The 15,380-nt window shown below is 39.6% G+C and overlaps 1 protein-coding gene across 3 annotated transcripts in view; it reads right to left on the bottom strand.

Moving 5' to 3' along the window:
* AHCTF1 (AT-hook containing transcription factor 1) overlaps nt 1–15,380 on the bottom strand; it is a 47,858-nt gene that overhangs the window by 18,591 nt on the left and 13,887 nt on the right. For all 3 annotated transcript variants that reach the window (XM_061991099.1, XM_061991098.1, XM_061991100.1), the window contains 14 exons: nt 14,785–14,869; nt 8,992–9,142; nt 6,888–7,020; nt 6,620–6,801; nt 6,123–6,184; nt 5,105–5,233; nt 3,885–3,975; nt 3,709–3,798; nt 3,407–3,547; nt 2,554–2,658; nt 1,726–1,819; nt 1,126–1,249; nt 968–1,024; nt 406–552 (listed from right to left, as the gene is read on the bottom strand). In XM_061991099.1, coding sequence (XP_061847083.1) covers nt 406–552; nt 968–1,024; nt 1,126–1,249; nt 1,726–1,819; nt 2,554–2,658; nt 3,407–3,547; nt 3,709–3,798; nt 3,885–3,975; nt 5,105–5,233; nt 6,123–6,184; nt 6,620–6,801; nt 6,888–7,020; nt 8,992–9,142; nt 14,785–14,869 — 1,591 coding nt within the window. The remainder of the gene's footprint in view (nt 1–405; nt 553–967; nt 1,025–1,125; nt 1,250–1,725; nt 1,820–2,553; nt 2,659–3,406; nt 3,548–3,708; nt 3,799–3,884; nt 3,976–5,104; nt 5,234–6,122; nt 6,185–6,619; nt 6,802–6,887; nt 7,021–8,991; nt 9,143–14,784; nt 14,870–15,380) is intronic.

A 15,380-nucleotide genomic window follows, 5' to 3' on the forward strand; every position in this document is an offset into this window, starting at 1 on the left:
AATGGTCAAAGGTTTCTTCTGTGATGGTGAACATCTGTTCAATCAGCTCAGGTGACTAACTAAGGAAATACTTGATACAGCACATGTAAAGGAAATATAAGGATTTGCAGATAAACCCCTCTGTTAGCCATACAGGACCAAGAGAGCATTTGAAAAGAGTAATTCAGGCTTCTCTAGGGTCCACCAAAGCTCCATATACAAACATTAACCTTTATAAATACGTGACTAAATAATAGGTTATTCTCCTAGATGAGCAGTTTACCTCAACGTTGTGAGAACGTATTGCTGAAGCTGCCACAGCAGCACATTCTAATGTCATAAGCAAAACACCAATTCTCAAGAATCATTGTGTAAGTTTTCCATTTGTACTGCAAAGGATGTCTCACTCCACTCTAACATACTTACGTCGTAATCATTGTGATCCAGAAGCCAGAACCCTTGGATGAGCTTCACGAGTCCCCAGGGGATGGCAAAGGCAGTTGGGAAGGAGTCGATTGGAGTTTCTGCTTTCATTGGACAGGAATGCATGATATCTAGCAGTAAGTAAATTGTCTGACATCACATAGTTCAATTAAGGGTAATAAGTTTGCAAAAATCTCTCTCGTTACCTTGAGAAAAACATAACGAAGTAGGAAGATGAGAGTGGTAGGAAATGGAGGCTCCTTTTTTACTCAACTGGAGCAACCCATTGGACATTCAAAACATTTGAATCTCCATGGCTTAATTCTTCAAGTAAACACATTCTAGAATTGTTTTCTTCCCTCGTTTCCAGAGACTACAACTTAGCTCTCAATGATTACAATTGACTTTAAAACAGCATGTGCACCACTCCTTGGAAGGGTCATTTTCTTTTTCTGACATCTGTTCTTAGGGCCATATTCTAAGACAACAGCTCTGGGTGACAACAGCTGTTAAACCCCTTACTTTCCAGGCTCCTCTGATAGTTAAAAGTAACTAGAAAGGATACAATTGCATGTTTGTAGCTTTCTTCAATGCTTTCTAGCAAATAGAGATCCAGCAATGCCTGAAAGAAAAAATGAGCAGTTTTTAAGAAACTCTTGCCTTTAAGTCATTGGTGGGGTTTGAGGGCCCTTCAATGTTGTTTTCATGGAACATGACACTCACGTGTAAACTGGCAGGTGGATATTTCCCAGTTCCTCCTTCCTCTCTCTGCCACAACTTCTCAACTTGGTCTCCTAACTGGGAAACCATTCCATCAATCAGCAAACAATCAGAGTCCCATTTTCCTCTGGAACAAAAGGGAGCAAGGATTCAGACAGAGTAAAACTCATGCCAGCCTCTCAGTGTAAGAGATTTCCTCCAGTCAAAACAAAACCAAGAAAAAGCTCCCAAGAGGCAAAGAAAGTAACATACAAAGGCATGATCCCAACTTGAAATGCACATGAAAGAAACAGATGAGTCAGATGAAAGGTGCTCATTCCTTCACAATGAATTATGAAATGAGATCAAAGAATAAATTGCAAAAATTCTCTTATGAAGGGAAAAACTACAGTGTCAGAATCACACGGACTGACAGAAGTGTTTAGGGTCAAAAAGGGGCTTTGAGATCATCCAGTCCAACTGATTCCAGCAATGATAGTTGGAAAATACATCTGTGAGGCAAATGCATCAAGCCTAACAAGTACCACTGTGGAGCTAAAAGTTGTTCACTTCCCCTTCTGAATGTGCCGTGGCACTGTCCTGGAGTTTTCCTGTAAGGCTTACCCAGATAAATGCTCGAGTTTCTGTCGGTGTTCAGTGTAGTAGCTCTGAATCAGAGGATAATTGTAGAAAGGTTTAGACAAATGCATACCATCTCCTACAGGAAATGAAGCAAAAATGAGTTCAAGAACTAGTAGCACTATCTTTAACTAAAAGTTTGGACTAAAAATACTGAAGATCATAAAAGCTAAGCAGCAAAAAGCACGGGCATGCCCTCAGCTTCAAAAGTCTATCCACTTTCTGAAATTGCCAAAAGAGATGTAAGACACAGGGCTCAGTTTCTTCTTGTCTCAAGCACCATTTCATTAGTCATTACACTGTCCAGAATACGCAGTGTAAGCTGAAGTTCCCTATTAGAAACACCCTAGTCCTCAAAGAGAATGTTTTTTACACATACAACAATTAAGGCTTACAATATCTGGATGGATTATAGATTCTAAAGCAGTATTTTCAAGATGAAGTTCTTCCCTTAGGCCACAAACAGAAAGTTCACAGCATGCAGGCAATGCATTTACTGGAAAAACAAGTGTTCTGCTGTTTCTTTAACAGCAATTTGCTTCCAATCCCAAGCACTTCAAGCTCTTGACAGAAGCAATTCTTCCAAGTCAGAGGCTCACTGTTCTAAGTCATGCTCAAGGAAGAGACTGCTTGCTATGTATTTGAAAAAACAGTCAAATCTCAATTCCATCAATTGAACTTGAACACACGCTTTCACTGAGCCAATGTGTCTTGTTACTCATAAAACATCTCCAAAAACACGGCTGAGCACTTGTTCACAGGAATCACTCACTGCAGTCTCCTTGCTACAAATGCATTGCAGTTGATGCTTACCTAAACTCTCTGGGAGGAGACTGGATTGACAGAACCAGATGACCACTTGTGCATACAAAGAAATAAGGCTCGTGACCACATGCTTGTTTGTCAAGTCTGCAAAACCTGGAAAAAATGAAAATATGGGGTTTTTTTTATGCAATTCCTTTCATTTATACCGAACCTCCTTCATCACCCTAGACAGAAAGAATCAAAATAACAGCAGTAATCTTTTATCTTTACATTCTTCACAGTGTATCACTTTGATATTTGAAGAAAAAAAAAATCACCATCAAAACAAACAGACTCACTAAAGGTTAAAATAAAAAAGGAAAAAAAGCCTGAACTACTAAATACACTCATGAATAAGATTTTTTAAATAGCAGAGATTTTTATTATAGCAAAGGGATATCTCTTTTTCCTCTCAATATACCATGAACAACTGACAATATAAAAAGCCACAGAACCCCTAGTGACTAACTTGACACATCCATTTATGCTTCCTTTACATATTTTAGGAATTTGCAATACAATATTTGCATGTAATTATAAACTGCTAGCTAAGAATTAAACTAAATAATTTTCAGCATTACCCCATTCAGTTGCTGTGATTTCAACACAGTTACTTACAGAGCTCCTTGAGGAATGCAGTCTCTCCTACTCACTTGCATGAACTCCACAACAAAACCTTCCCCTGAACTCAATGCAAATTAGGTGGGTCCCAACTTCTCAGATTTAAGCTCCTTCTCGAGCTAAGTCTCACCATCCTCCAACCACCAAGACCAAGAAAACCTTATGTTGGCCCAACTACCACCCAAGCACAATTCCCCACCTTCATAAAATATGCCAAAGACTCAATAATACCATTACAAACCTTTTTCAGTAAGCTCTCGTGCTTCTGTTCGAAAGGAGTTGAAGACTGTGCTAAGGTTGTTCAAAAGCAACTGGCAGTGCCAAAGAGACTGCAATGTCTGTGGGTCAACGAAGTTGCAAGAGCCGTCAAACAGGGGAACACCTTTCCAAGAAGAAGGAAACATCCTTAGCCCACAGAGCAAGTGCAGAGCTTCAAAGCACACTCGAAGCACTGCGTGCAATATCATGTCCCCACACATGACTGAACAAGCTCAGTGAGAAAGAATGGTGTGATGTTTGCAGCATGACTGCACCAGTACTCACACAGTTGGTCAAACTCCTCTTTTGTACAGATCACTTTGTTCCATGTCCACTCAAGAACAAACCGTAAATTAGCAGCAGAACGTGGCTGCTCTTTAAAAGAAGAAAACAAAAGAGAAATGAATCAACAACTCCAAAATAAAAAAGAGAGAACATAAAAACACTATCAGAGGGATTACCTTCACATGTCCAATGTTTAATGCATCCAGTCAGAAGCTCTAGAGAACCTGTCCGGACAGCAGCTGACAACACAGCCTCTAACTGTTCCTCCTAAACACAACAGGTAGAATAAAGTGAGAATCTTACACATTTCTAATCCCTGAACCATCAGCTCTACACGTTTGCTTCTGACTGTATGCTCATTTAGACCTCACTAAGATAATTAGTACACGGGCAACTAGTTTGACATCCTTTGTCTCAATTCCAGCTGCTGCTTGGTCTGAGGAACACTTTCACTTTTCCTCTTTAATACTCTAACTTACTGAAGGTTAACTCTAATTTTTAGCTGGAGGTCTCTGCACCACAGTCTCAAACTCATGGAGTTCCAATTAATGGTCTTCAGCCACAGTCTCTGCTAATACCTGTTGTGCATTCTATGCCCCTGAGTTTGCTATCAGGAGTGCGTGAAGGGGACAGAAGAAATGCACTGCTTGCCTGGAGACAGTGGAGTTATGGTCACACAGCCTTCTAGACTATGAAGAAACAGTTCTGACATTCAGCATATTACAGTTACCATTCTCTAAAGTGACAGAAGTGAAACATTGAAATTCTGAGAGGTTCACATGTTAGCATGTTGAAATTCACCCTTGTAGTAAGGGGAGTAAATCTGTAGTACAAGGCAAAAGCTCCAGAGGAGAAGATCTGCTTTGCGAGGCTGCAGAAAAGCCTGCTGATGAAGGGAAAAGGGTGATAAGCAGTGACAAAACTGTTAGGTAGAGCTGACAACAGTAATTGGTTTACCACAGTTGACTTCCTTGGAAGCAAGTGATTATGCACAGTGCAACAAGGTGATGTTTGCTATAGTTCACATCTGAGTGAGATACCCCCATCATCAGCTACTGTACTGAACCTAATGCTTTGAGCAACTGAGGTGGATGAAGGTTGTTCTGAGGGAAACATGTTTTACACTGTGCGTGGCCAGAGTTGACTGCACACTTTCTTGCGTGTATCTGTGGCACAGAATTAATAGTCTCTAAAGACAGATCTACTAGGGCTGTTCCCAGCAAAATTCAGTAGTTTGGATCTAAGGATACTCTTCTTCTGCTAACTAAAGTCAACATCTGCACTTCAATGCAATTTGCAAATAATATGAATATCAGACTATCATGTCTAGTAGCCTCTACCACCCTGTCAGGAAAGATGGATGTACTTCCTCTGTGATAACCTGATATGCACTAACCTGACTCAGACTGGATGGAGGGACATCAACTAGTCTTGGAGACAGCAAGCCAGCCACAAGACATCTGTTGTAGCTTTCATGAATGGTTTCACTTATTGAAGGACCAGATTTCTTTAAAAAATTCAAGGCCTGAAACATCAATCAAAAACTAGAGATTAAGACAGCATTACTATTCAATCACTACAGTTCTAGATAACCACTAACAGAAGTAACCTAAAAGTTCACTTAAACTGTCAGAAAGCTTACATCAGTAATATGCTTTACCTTATCAATCTGAGTAAAGCATTACTATGTAGAGCCTTAAAGACAGCAGCCAAACTAACAGTTACAGTTTATTTTTAAAAATATTGTAAAACAAAATATCAGTTCTGGTAATGCTTAGTTAAATATTTCTAAGCTTCTGTGTCAATTTTTCTTTCCCTCAGCACTGACACAAAATATATCCTATATAAGCTAAAACTTTGGAAGACCATGCTTATGCTTGTTTGTGTAGGAGCTGATTTATATTGGAAATATTTAGTGAACTGAAAAGTAATCAAAAATTATTTGTCACAAGTTATGCCGTGGCTCAGAAGTTGTAATTTGTCCAGGTTTGGGAGAAAAAAAAAATCCTTTCTTCTGAAACAGTTAATTTTTTTCCTTTCCCTTTTTTCAAGTTAATCAGTGGTGAAAACCCTAAGTAAAGACTATGCAGGCAGTTTGACTGATGGGTAATACAGAAATAACAGCTTTCCCCAATTTCCACACTTTTTTTCTTGCTCCTGGAGCAATGTTATACTCCTTCCTAGATATTCAATCTCTGACTGTGCTTCAAGAGGAGATAATGGTAGTTTTACTGTCCCAAGAGTGGACCTAGAACCCTATAATTTGTAAAAACCTGGCAGGATACAACTGCAATTATGCGTGTGGATGGACAGGATGAGCATAAAATGGTCTCTGACACCAAAAAGCAGTGCAACAGAAAACTTTGAAAAGGTACATCTCATGACATTCTAATCAAGATACGGTAAAAGATCACCTCCTTCTGGAAGCCGGTGCAAGTCATATGAACAACTCCAGAGCTCAGCAAGCACGTACCATCTGCAGAAACAGCCAACATTTAACAATATTCCATACTGTCACTGGAATGTTACAACCAGTTTACACTTTTTTAAACAGCAATATCTAGAAAGATATGAGTACTCATTTTCTTCATCAGAACACTTACAAACTTTTTTACAAAACAATTACTGTGTGTAGAAACACATACCTCTAGAGCTATTGAGGTGCTATGCTTCAATTCAAAGTAATTTCATTTTATAACTACCACCGCTTCACAGGCTACATTACAAAAGCAAACCCCCAAAACCAGCAGACTCAGATATGTTTGACAATATTTAACATTTTGCTAGTAAAATGTAATCATAACTGGGCTTGGTTTGGTTTCTGAGTGACAAATAATAAATAAGAGAATCAATAAAATAGCATTTAACCTCAATTTAAGGCCACCACTATTAAAAGCAGTGAAATACCTACCAAAATTATAGGTGCTTGGACTAAAAAACTGCTCAGGTGGTGGATAAGAAGGAGGAACTCCCCGACTTAGACTCCGCTCATGTACCAGGATATCCAAAATGAGGTTTGGAGAAGTTGTGCTAATTACACTATCCAGTGACCAAAATGCAAAATAGGGACAATCTTGAAGGAATTCTTCTGGTCTTAAAGAAAAAAGGTGCAAAAGCTAAACACCAACATTCAAATTAAATATTCGTAGGGATTTTTAAACAACTTAATAAAAATCTACCTTAGTGAATCTGGCATTTGAGCATGATACCAGCGATTAATGTCAAATACACCCAAATAAGTAGATGGTTTTCCCTGACCGTATGTTTTCACTTGCCAACTGAAGATTGATACACTGGTGTCAGGAGATATTACTGTAAAAGACAAGACATTTTTTCTTATCAGTAGAAAATATGCTATATCTGATATTTTTAAAATATCGCTTTCTATTTGGGCTTAATTCTACTGAAACACTCAGAATAATATTAAAAATATTAAGAATAATATTTAAAACATTTACACTAGCGTAAACATCTCTAAGGTTTCAGGCATTCTGCCCTTTTTTCTTGTTCAAATTTTATCAGTTCTAAGCCAAAATAAATACACAATTCTTAGCTAATTAAGTTTTCCATACATTAAGAGTTGATCAAGTTTAGCTAGAGGAATAGTTTAGAACAAAAAATATGCTAAGACCACATATGTTGCTACTTTTAGGAAGCACAGAAATTACCATATACAATTCTGTCAAGAATTCTATCAAGAATTGTATATGGAGACAGAAAGGTTCTTTTCATCGCTGTTTCATTTTTGGGGCTTATTTGGGTTTTGTGGGTTTGACTTTGGTGTTTTGTTTTGTTTTTTTTTTTATTGAGGGGATAGGTGGTGGTGGTATTAGCTTGTTTTATTATAACAAGTTTTTAGAAAGCATTCTCCTCAGAAACGGGACACAGAAACCAAAGGCATTTTCATTAGATTTTGACACACTGTTGATAGAGGATGGCATCATAAAAGAGACAGAAGTTGCTCCTTCAGGACTAAATCAAAGATAATAAACAGAAATAGCCTAGAAAAACCATGCAAGTGTCATCTTTGTAACATCAGACATAAGTTAACGCCAATAAGATGAGAGGGAAGCCAAATAATGCCATCAAAACAAAAGGCTATGAAAGTTATCACTGCAGCAGGCTCAAAGATATTGTCAGAGCATAACTGATTGTGTAAATCCAGAGGGATATTAATTTCCTGTCACCCACCCAGGCCATGAACAGACAGCTTCTCCAGGAGCACACCTTTTTGAAGGTTTTACTAATGTCTAGGTAGGTAACATCCACAACCTTCCCCCATCACCCACTAAGCAGGTCACTTTATCATAGACAGAGATCTGGTCATTCAAGCAGGATCTGCCTTCCACAAAGCCAGGCTGACTGAGTCTGATCACCTAGCTGTCCCGTATGTGCTGTGTGATAGCAGTCAGGATGACCTGCTCCATAACCTTCACTGGACTTCATTGGTATTGAGGTCAAGCTGACAAGCCTGTTCCCTGGATCCTTTTTTCAGCCCTTCTTGTAAATGGGTGCCTCACTTGCAATCTTCCAGTCAATGGTGACTTCCCTAGTTTGCCAGGACTGCTGATAAATGATTCAAAATGGCTCAGCGAGTGCTTCAACCAGCTCCCTCAGTACCCTTAGGTGGATCTCATCTTGCCCTATAGACTTGGGTGTGTTGAAGTGGTGTAGCACATCACAACCCATTTTCCCTGAGATTATGGGGGCCTCATTCTGCTCCCCATCTCTGTATTCCACCTCAGGGGGCTGGGTACCCAGAAAACAACTGGTCTTATCATTAGAGACTGAGGCAAAGAAGGCATTAAGTATCTCAGTCTTTTCCTCATCCTTGGTCACTATGTGTCCCCTCATATTCAATAAGGGATGGCGATTCTCTTTAGATTTCCTGGTCCCACTTGTGACTAGCTGCCAACTGGATGTAGATGTAGGTTTGAACAGAGGACAAAAAAATAAAGGTAACATTCCTAAGTAATGAGGAGAACGGTACTACTGTTCAAAGAAGAGAACTGGAGGAATAAAGTGACTAACAAGCATTACAGAGGTGAATCCATCATGTACACCTAAAGCATGTCAGCAAGTATAAAACAAAAACTGTTTATTCCCTTAAAGTCATCCTATGTAACTTAAGCATGTAATTTTTCTTTTTAAATAAGTCCATCAAGTTAGTCTATACCAATTTTTAAGATGTTCAGACCATGCTTACAGAATAGAATTCATTGCTTAGATTCCAAAGACATTTCTTTAAGAACAATCAAAGAGATCACAGAGATCAAAACAAACCTTCATTAACACTGTCATCTCTGTCAACATGGTTGCGAAATTTTTCTACAGTCTGACAACTGAGTAATTTAGTATTGCTGGTCTGTCCTCTCAAGGGAAAGGCTTCACCCGTGAGATCTAAACTGTACCTTTCGTCACAGTATTCCAAACCCTAGGGAAAAAATAAAACGGGAGAAAAAAAGAAACGAGGTAAAAACAAATATTACACCTAAATCTGAAATAATGTATATATCTAATATGTATATTATACCATATATTTCCTATAAGTTTATTTCCAAGAGTAAACAGAAACTACATTTGACATGCAAGAGAACTGAGTGTCAAACTGCAAAACTGGGTAGTTTGGCTGTAAAGGCTCTGCACATTTTCAAAATTTAGCATTTCCACAACTGAAGTTTGCTCTGAAGCATGTAGTCCATTCTATTTTATCAAGTAACTTTGGAAATAACAGATACGTGTAGAGTAGATAACAAAAACTGAAACCATCTCTTTGAAAAACCAACATGAAGCCTAAGCAACAGAATCTAATTTTTATTCCAGAAGAAATAATCACTAAAACCAATTTTAATAAAACATGTCCTGAAGAAGACAAGTCCATCACAAACAGTTTCATCAGATAAAGGACTAAAACTCCATAAAATATCAGAGATTAATTTTAACTGCTAGAAATTTCAACTTTTATTCATACATGAAGAGCCAGTCCCCCACAAAGTTGGTGCAGAGGAGAAGGCGAAAATAATGTCTAACAATTCATGCTTAAGACAATTTTTGAAGCAAAGCAATATATTCTAAATTTTCCACATTGGAGCAAGCAAGTCTAAGTTAAGGAACTTGACTGTATGGAAGATACTAAGTAATAATTGTATTGACCAGTAAAACTGGAAGGCACTTTTCAAGTAGGATGCACTGGTCAGACTCTGCTATATAATTACTTGAGCAGATTTAAACCAGCCTTGAAGGCGAGACACATCTGACATGCATTTATAAAAACACAGTGCTCTATGTTCCAAAATAGATTCACAGAATCATTGCATTTGGTAAAGACCTTTAAGATCATCAAATCCAATCACTAATCTTACATTGCCAAGTCCATCACCAAATTAAATGAAACCATATTCCTTAGCACCTCATCTATGCGTCTTTTGAATATCTTGAGGGATGGTGACTCCACCAGGGGTCTAGTTGGAGGCCTGTGTCTAGTGGAATTCCTCAGAGGTCAGTGCTGGGACCAGTACTGTTCAATATATTTATCAATGACCTTGATGAAGGAACAGAGGGCACTGTCAGCAAGTTTGCTGATGATACTAAAATTGAGGGGAGTGGCTGTGCTGCCATTCGATGAGTCGTAGACAGGCTGGAGAGTTGGGCAGGGAGATATCTAATGAAATTCAACAAGAGCAAGTGCAGAGTCTTACCTCTAGGAAAGAATAACCCCATGTACAAGTACAGGTTGGGGAATGAACCGTTACAGAGCACTGTAGGGGAAAGGGACCTGGGGTTTTGGTGGAGAGCAGGATGAGCATGAGCCAGCAATGTGCCCTCATGGCCAAGAAGGTCAATGGCATCCTGAGGTGTATTATAAGGGCTGTGGGCACTAGGTCAAGAGAGGTTCTCCTCCTCCTCTACTCTGCCCTTGTGAAACCACATCTGGAATATTATGTCCAGTTCTGCGCCCCTCAGTTCAAGGACAGGGAGCTGCTGGAGAGAGTTCAGCACAGGGCCACCAAGATGATGGAGAGGAGCGTCACTCTTCTGATGAAAGGCTGAGACAGCTGGAGCTCTTTAGGTTGGAGAAAAGGAGACTGAGGGGTGACCTCAATGTTAACAAATATGTAAAGGGCAAGTGTCAGGAGGATGGAGCCAGGCTGTTCTCAACGGTCAATGGGTACAAGCTGGAACAAAAGAGGTTCCACAGAAATATAAGGAAGAATTTCTTCACTGTGATGGTGAGGGAGCACTGGAATAGGCTGCCCGTTGGGTTGTGGAGTCTTCTCTGGAGACATTCAAAACCCACCTGGATGAGTTCCTCTGTGACCTACTCTAGGTGATCCTGCTCTGGCAGGGGGGTTGGACTAGATGATCTTCCGAGGTCCCTTCCAGCTCTTGAGATTCTGTGATCCCCTCCCTGGGTAGTCCATTCCAATGCTGAATAAGCCTCCCAGTGAAAGAGTTCTTCCTAATGTCCAATCTAAACCTCCAATGGCACAACCTCGGCCCATTTCCTCGTGTCATAGAATTATAGAATCATTTTGGTTGGAAAAGTCCACCCGTCAACCATATCCCTCAGCACCTCAGCTACACAGCTTTGCAATATCTCCAGGGATGGTGACTGTATCACATCTCTGGGCAGCCTTCACCAGTCTCTAACAATCTTCTCTAGGAAAAAGCTCTCCCTAATCTCAAATCGAAATCTCCCTAGTGCAACTTAAGGCCATCTTCTCCTGTACTATCTCATTCATTACTAGAGACAAGAGACCATGATTCTGTGACTCCCACCTCACTACAACTCCCTTTCAGGCAGCTATAGAGTGATCACATCTCCACTCAGCCTCCTCTTCTCCAGGATAAACATCCCCAGCTCCCTCAGTCACTCCTCTTTAGATGTATTCTCCAGAACCTTCACCAGCTTTGTTGCCCATCTCTAGACATGCTCCAGCATCTCAATGTCCTTGTAGTGAGGAGCCCAGGACTGGACACAGTATTCGAGGTGCAGCATCATCAGTGCCGATCACATCCTTGGCCCTGCTTGGTCAATCACTTCCTTGGCCCTGTTGGTCACACTATTTCTGATGCAAGCCAGGATGCTACTGGCCTTCTTGGCCACCTGGGTACACTGCTGGCTCATATTCAGCCAGCTGTCGATTAACAGCAGTCCTTTTCCTATGGACAGCCTTTCAGCCACTCTGCCCCGAGCCTGTAGGGTTGTCTGGGGTTGTTGTGGTCCAAGTGCAGGATCCGGCACTTGACCGTGTTGAACCTTATCGAGTTGGCCTTGGTCCATCAATCCAGCCTGTCCAGGTCCTAATGAAAAGCCTTCCTGATCTCAAGCAGGTCTGGGCAGCTGCCCACCTTTGTATCATCGGTGAATTTACTGAGGGTGCACTTGATGACCTAGATTGTTGATAAAGTCGTTAAATAAAACAGGGCCCAGCACTGAGCCCTGGGGAACACTAGGGGTGACTGGTCACCAAATGGATTTAACTCCACTCACTATGACTCTTTGGGCCCAGCCACTTTTTCCACTCATCTCAGAGTAGGTCCATCCAAGCAATGGGCTGCCAGTGTCTCCAGAAGTATGCTATGGGAGACTGCGTCAAAGGTCTTGCTAAAGTCCGGGAAGACCACATTCATAGCCTTTCCCTCATCCACTAAGCTGGTCATCTTGTCATAGAAGGAGATCAGATTGGTCAACCAGGATCTGCCCTTCATAAAGCCATGCTAACTGGGCTTGAACATTTGATTGTCCTGTGTATGCCTCAGGATGGTTCTCAGGATAATCTGTTCCGTAAGTACTATTTGTGACTTTTTACCACAACACAAAGTCAAAGATGCATTGTTTCATAGTCTCAAGTCTGATTCTGGAAACATAAAGAACTGCTGTAGTACATAAATCTTTCAAGTTCCTCTGAACTTTATTCAATGAACAAGGATCAACAGTCTTTGTCTACTAAAACATGTCCTAGCAAACGAGAACAACTTGACTCAGACAGTCATATAGGCAGATAGCCACGTAGTACTAACCAATCTGTTACTGCAGGGAAGTATTCTGAGACTTATAGCACAAATCCCGCTCTAATGCACCTTTCAGTATTTTGAGGGATGTGAGAGTTAGTTTTGGGGAGTGGCATATCTGGTCTGAAGAACCTGTCTTTTCTTCCCAGAGGGTCCAGCTGTTTAATACTCTCTTCAACTATTTTGTAAGATTGGCTCTTATTTCAATCTTCCACAATGCTCATCTCAGGAAAGCAGAAACAGCAGGGGAGTAAAATATCTCAAATCCAAAGACTGGTGTCTGACACCTCTTATAAGCCTGTGAATGTATGACTGGTTGCATAGTCTGTAGAGGGTTAGAAGTCTTACATGAACTACACCACAGCTCCCTCAGGTCACAAACACAATAAACGCTAATTACTTTGTGTACTTTTTTTAAGAAGTGGCACTTCTAGTAAATTCCTTTTTAAAGGCTGATGAAATGTTTCAGACCTCTGAGATTAAAAACTGACACTTGTCACATCTTGTTCAGGAAGATAAGATGACTAAGACAAAGAACTGCCAAAGAGTAAAAAGTCCCACATTTTGACATTAAACTGTTGACACAAAACAAAGCACTCACAAGAGAAATGCACATAGAAGATGGCTTTTTCCCAAAAGCACACAGTACAAAGTGGCCTTTGCCACTGCTCAGACTGTAGCAAAAGATAACTTTTAAAAGATTAAAAAAGCAGAAATTCAAAGGTGAAACTGGAGAAAGATTAAATAAAGTTTTGCCTATCGACAAAGTGCTTAGAGCACTACAAGAAATGCAGCCCTTTTAAAATTTAAGAACCCAGAGTGTTCTGTTCCTCTACAGAACTGTATATTTATGTCACTAAAAACTGCACATAAACAAATATAGAGATGACATACGTATTTAGAACATGCTGAATCACTTGAAGGTACTTCTACTTTGTCATCATGATAGATAACGCATTTTAGAGAAACGCCACCTTTCCCAAACACCTAACCTTTATTTATTCAAAAGCAGTATTTACAAATGAAGAAGCTTCCCTATATAGAAGGAAAAAGATAAAAATCTAAACTTGTTCAAAGAAATCAAAATGCACAGTGCCTATAAAAGCAGAGTACCACAAGAATCACTCCTATTTGATTCCCTATCTATTGAGACTGTTGCGACCTGATCTAGGTGACCCTGCTTTAGCAGGGGGGTTGGACTAGATGATCTCTAAAGGTCCCTTCCAAACCCTACCATTCTATGATTCTATGAAAGTATCCAAGTATGAGGAAAGAATTGCTTTGAACTAAGAATACTTTCCCTACGAAAAGATTTTTGGAAGTGTTCCAAGCACACTACTGAATACAATTATATATTTCATAGATGAGTTTTATATCTGCCAGATATCTGAGATATGATGACATGCCATCTACATTTTAAACACATCATCTTTGAAGACAGTTGTAAAAATCTGTGTATACTCCTTTGATCAAATCATATCACTGTTTATTGTGTTTATGTATTTTGTTGGGTTTACGAGTAGATCTCAAAGGTAACCTAGCCACAACGTAGAAACCATTATCTTTACAGATGCTGTTTCAGGATCACTACTTAAGAGACACAGTAGGTGCATTTAATTCAAAGTCCAGCTGATCAAGCTCAAAATAAAAACAAGAATATAAAAGCAAAGAAAATAATAAAGATACATGACCATATTTTGACAGAAGCTTATTTAATTCTGCAGTTTGGTTAAGCACAGCTATTCAAAGCTATTCTCTTCCTACACACCACTAATTTGTTGTTTAATTTGAGAATAATTTTATTTGTAAATGATGCTTCCTGTTCGGGAATCAAACTTATGTGGGTTCCTTGCAGGTGAATCTAGTTGGAACATACAGCAGCACAGTATAAAATTTTATGGCTTGTTTTCAAAAAGCCTGGACAAAGGCCATGCCCAAGAAGACTCAGCAAAAGACTTTTTTTAGTCATCTCTCAATTTTGACGACAAACATGAGCCCTAGCAACTTAATTGATACTCAGAGAAAATTACTATTTTCATTTTTCAAAGATGGGTGTCTTACCTCATACATGACTTGTCCTGAAGTCAAGTGTTTTCTGTCACCAAATGCTAACTGCAACAGATGTAAACTCACAACATCACCTTCACTGAAAAAAGTACAAATTATGAAACTTGGTTACAAAGCTGTGTTACACTGCTCACAACAACTTTATTAAATCTAGACTGAAGTTTTCTTGCTGAAAAAAAAAAAAACAATGCTTCCCAAAACATGTTAATTAGTCACATGTAGCTGCTGTAACAGAGATTTTGACACTAACAACTTCAAAAGCAAATGCTAACCATACAATTCTAAACACTAAAAAGTGTTGGAAATAGTTCATTACAGTGAGGAGTTCTTGATTAAAACTGTTTTAAAGTCAAGATTAAAAAGACTGCCACTCTGAGCAGCTGAGCTGATTAAATAGCTTGCTGGTGCTGAAGGAGAGAACTTTCTCCTCTTCCCACCAAAATTCCAGTCCCTCTCTTGCATATACTGCACCCTTCACATACTGATTTTTATTCTTTAGCCCAGTGGGAAACCATTGACGTTTCTGCTGAAGAGTCATCATTTTCTGCCAGGTGAGCTAACTAGTTCATGAAGGCTCTAAAGACTGCTGA

The sequence above is a fragment of the Colius striatus genome, chromosome 2 (genome assembly GCF_028858725.1).
Source record: "Colius striatus isolate bColStr4 chromosome 2, bColStr4.1.hap1, whole genome shotgun sequence".
NCBI lineage: Eukaryota > Metazoa > Chordata > Aves > Coliiformes > Coliidae > Colius > Colius striatus.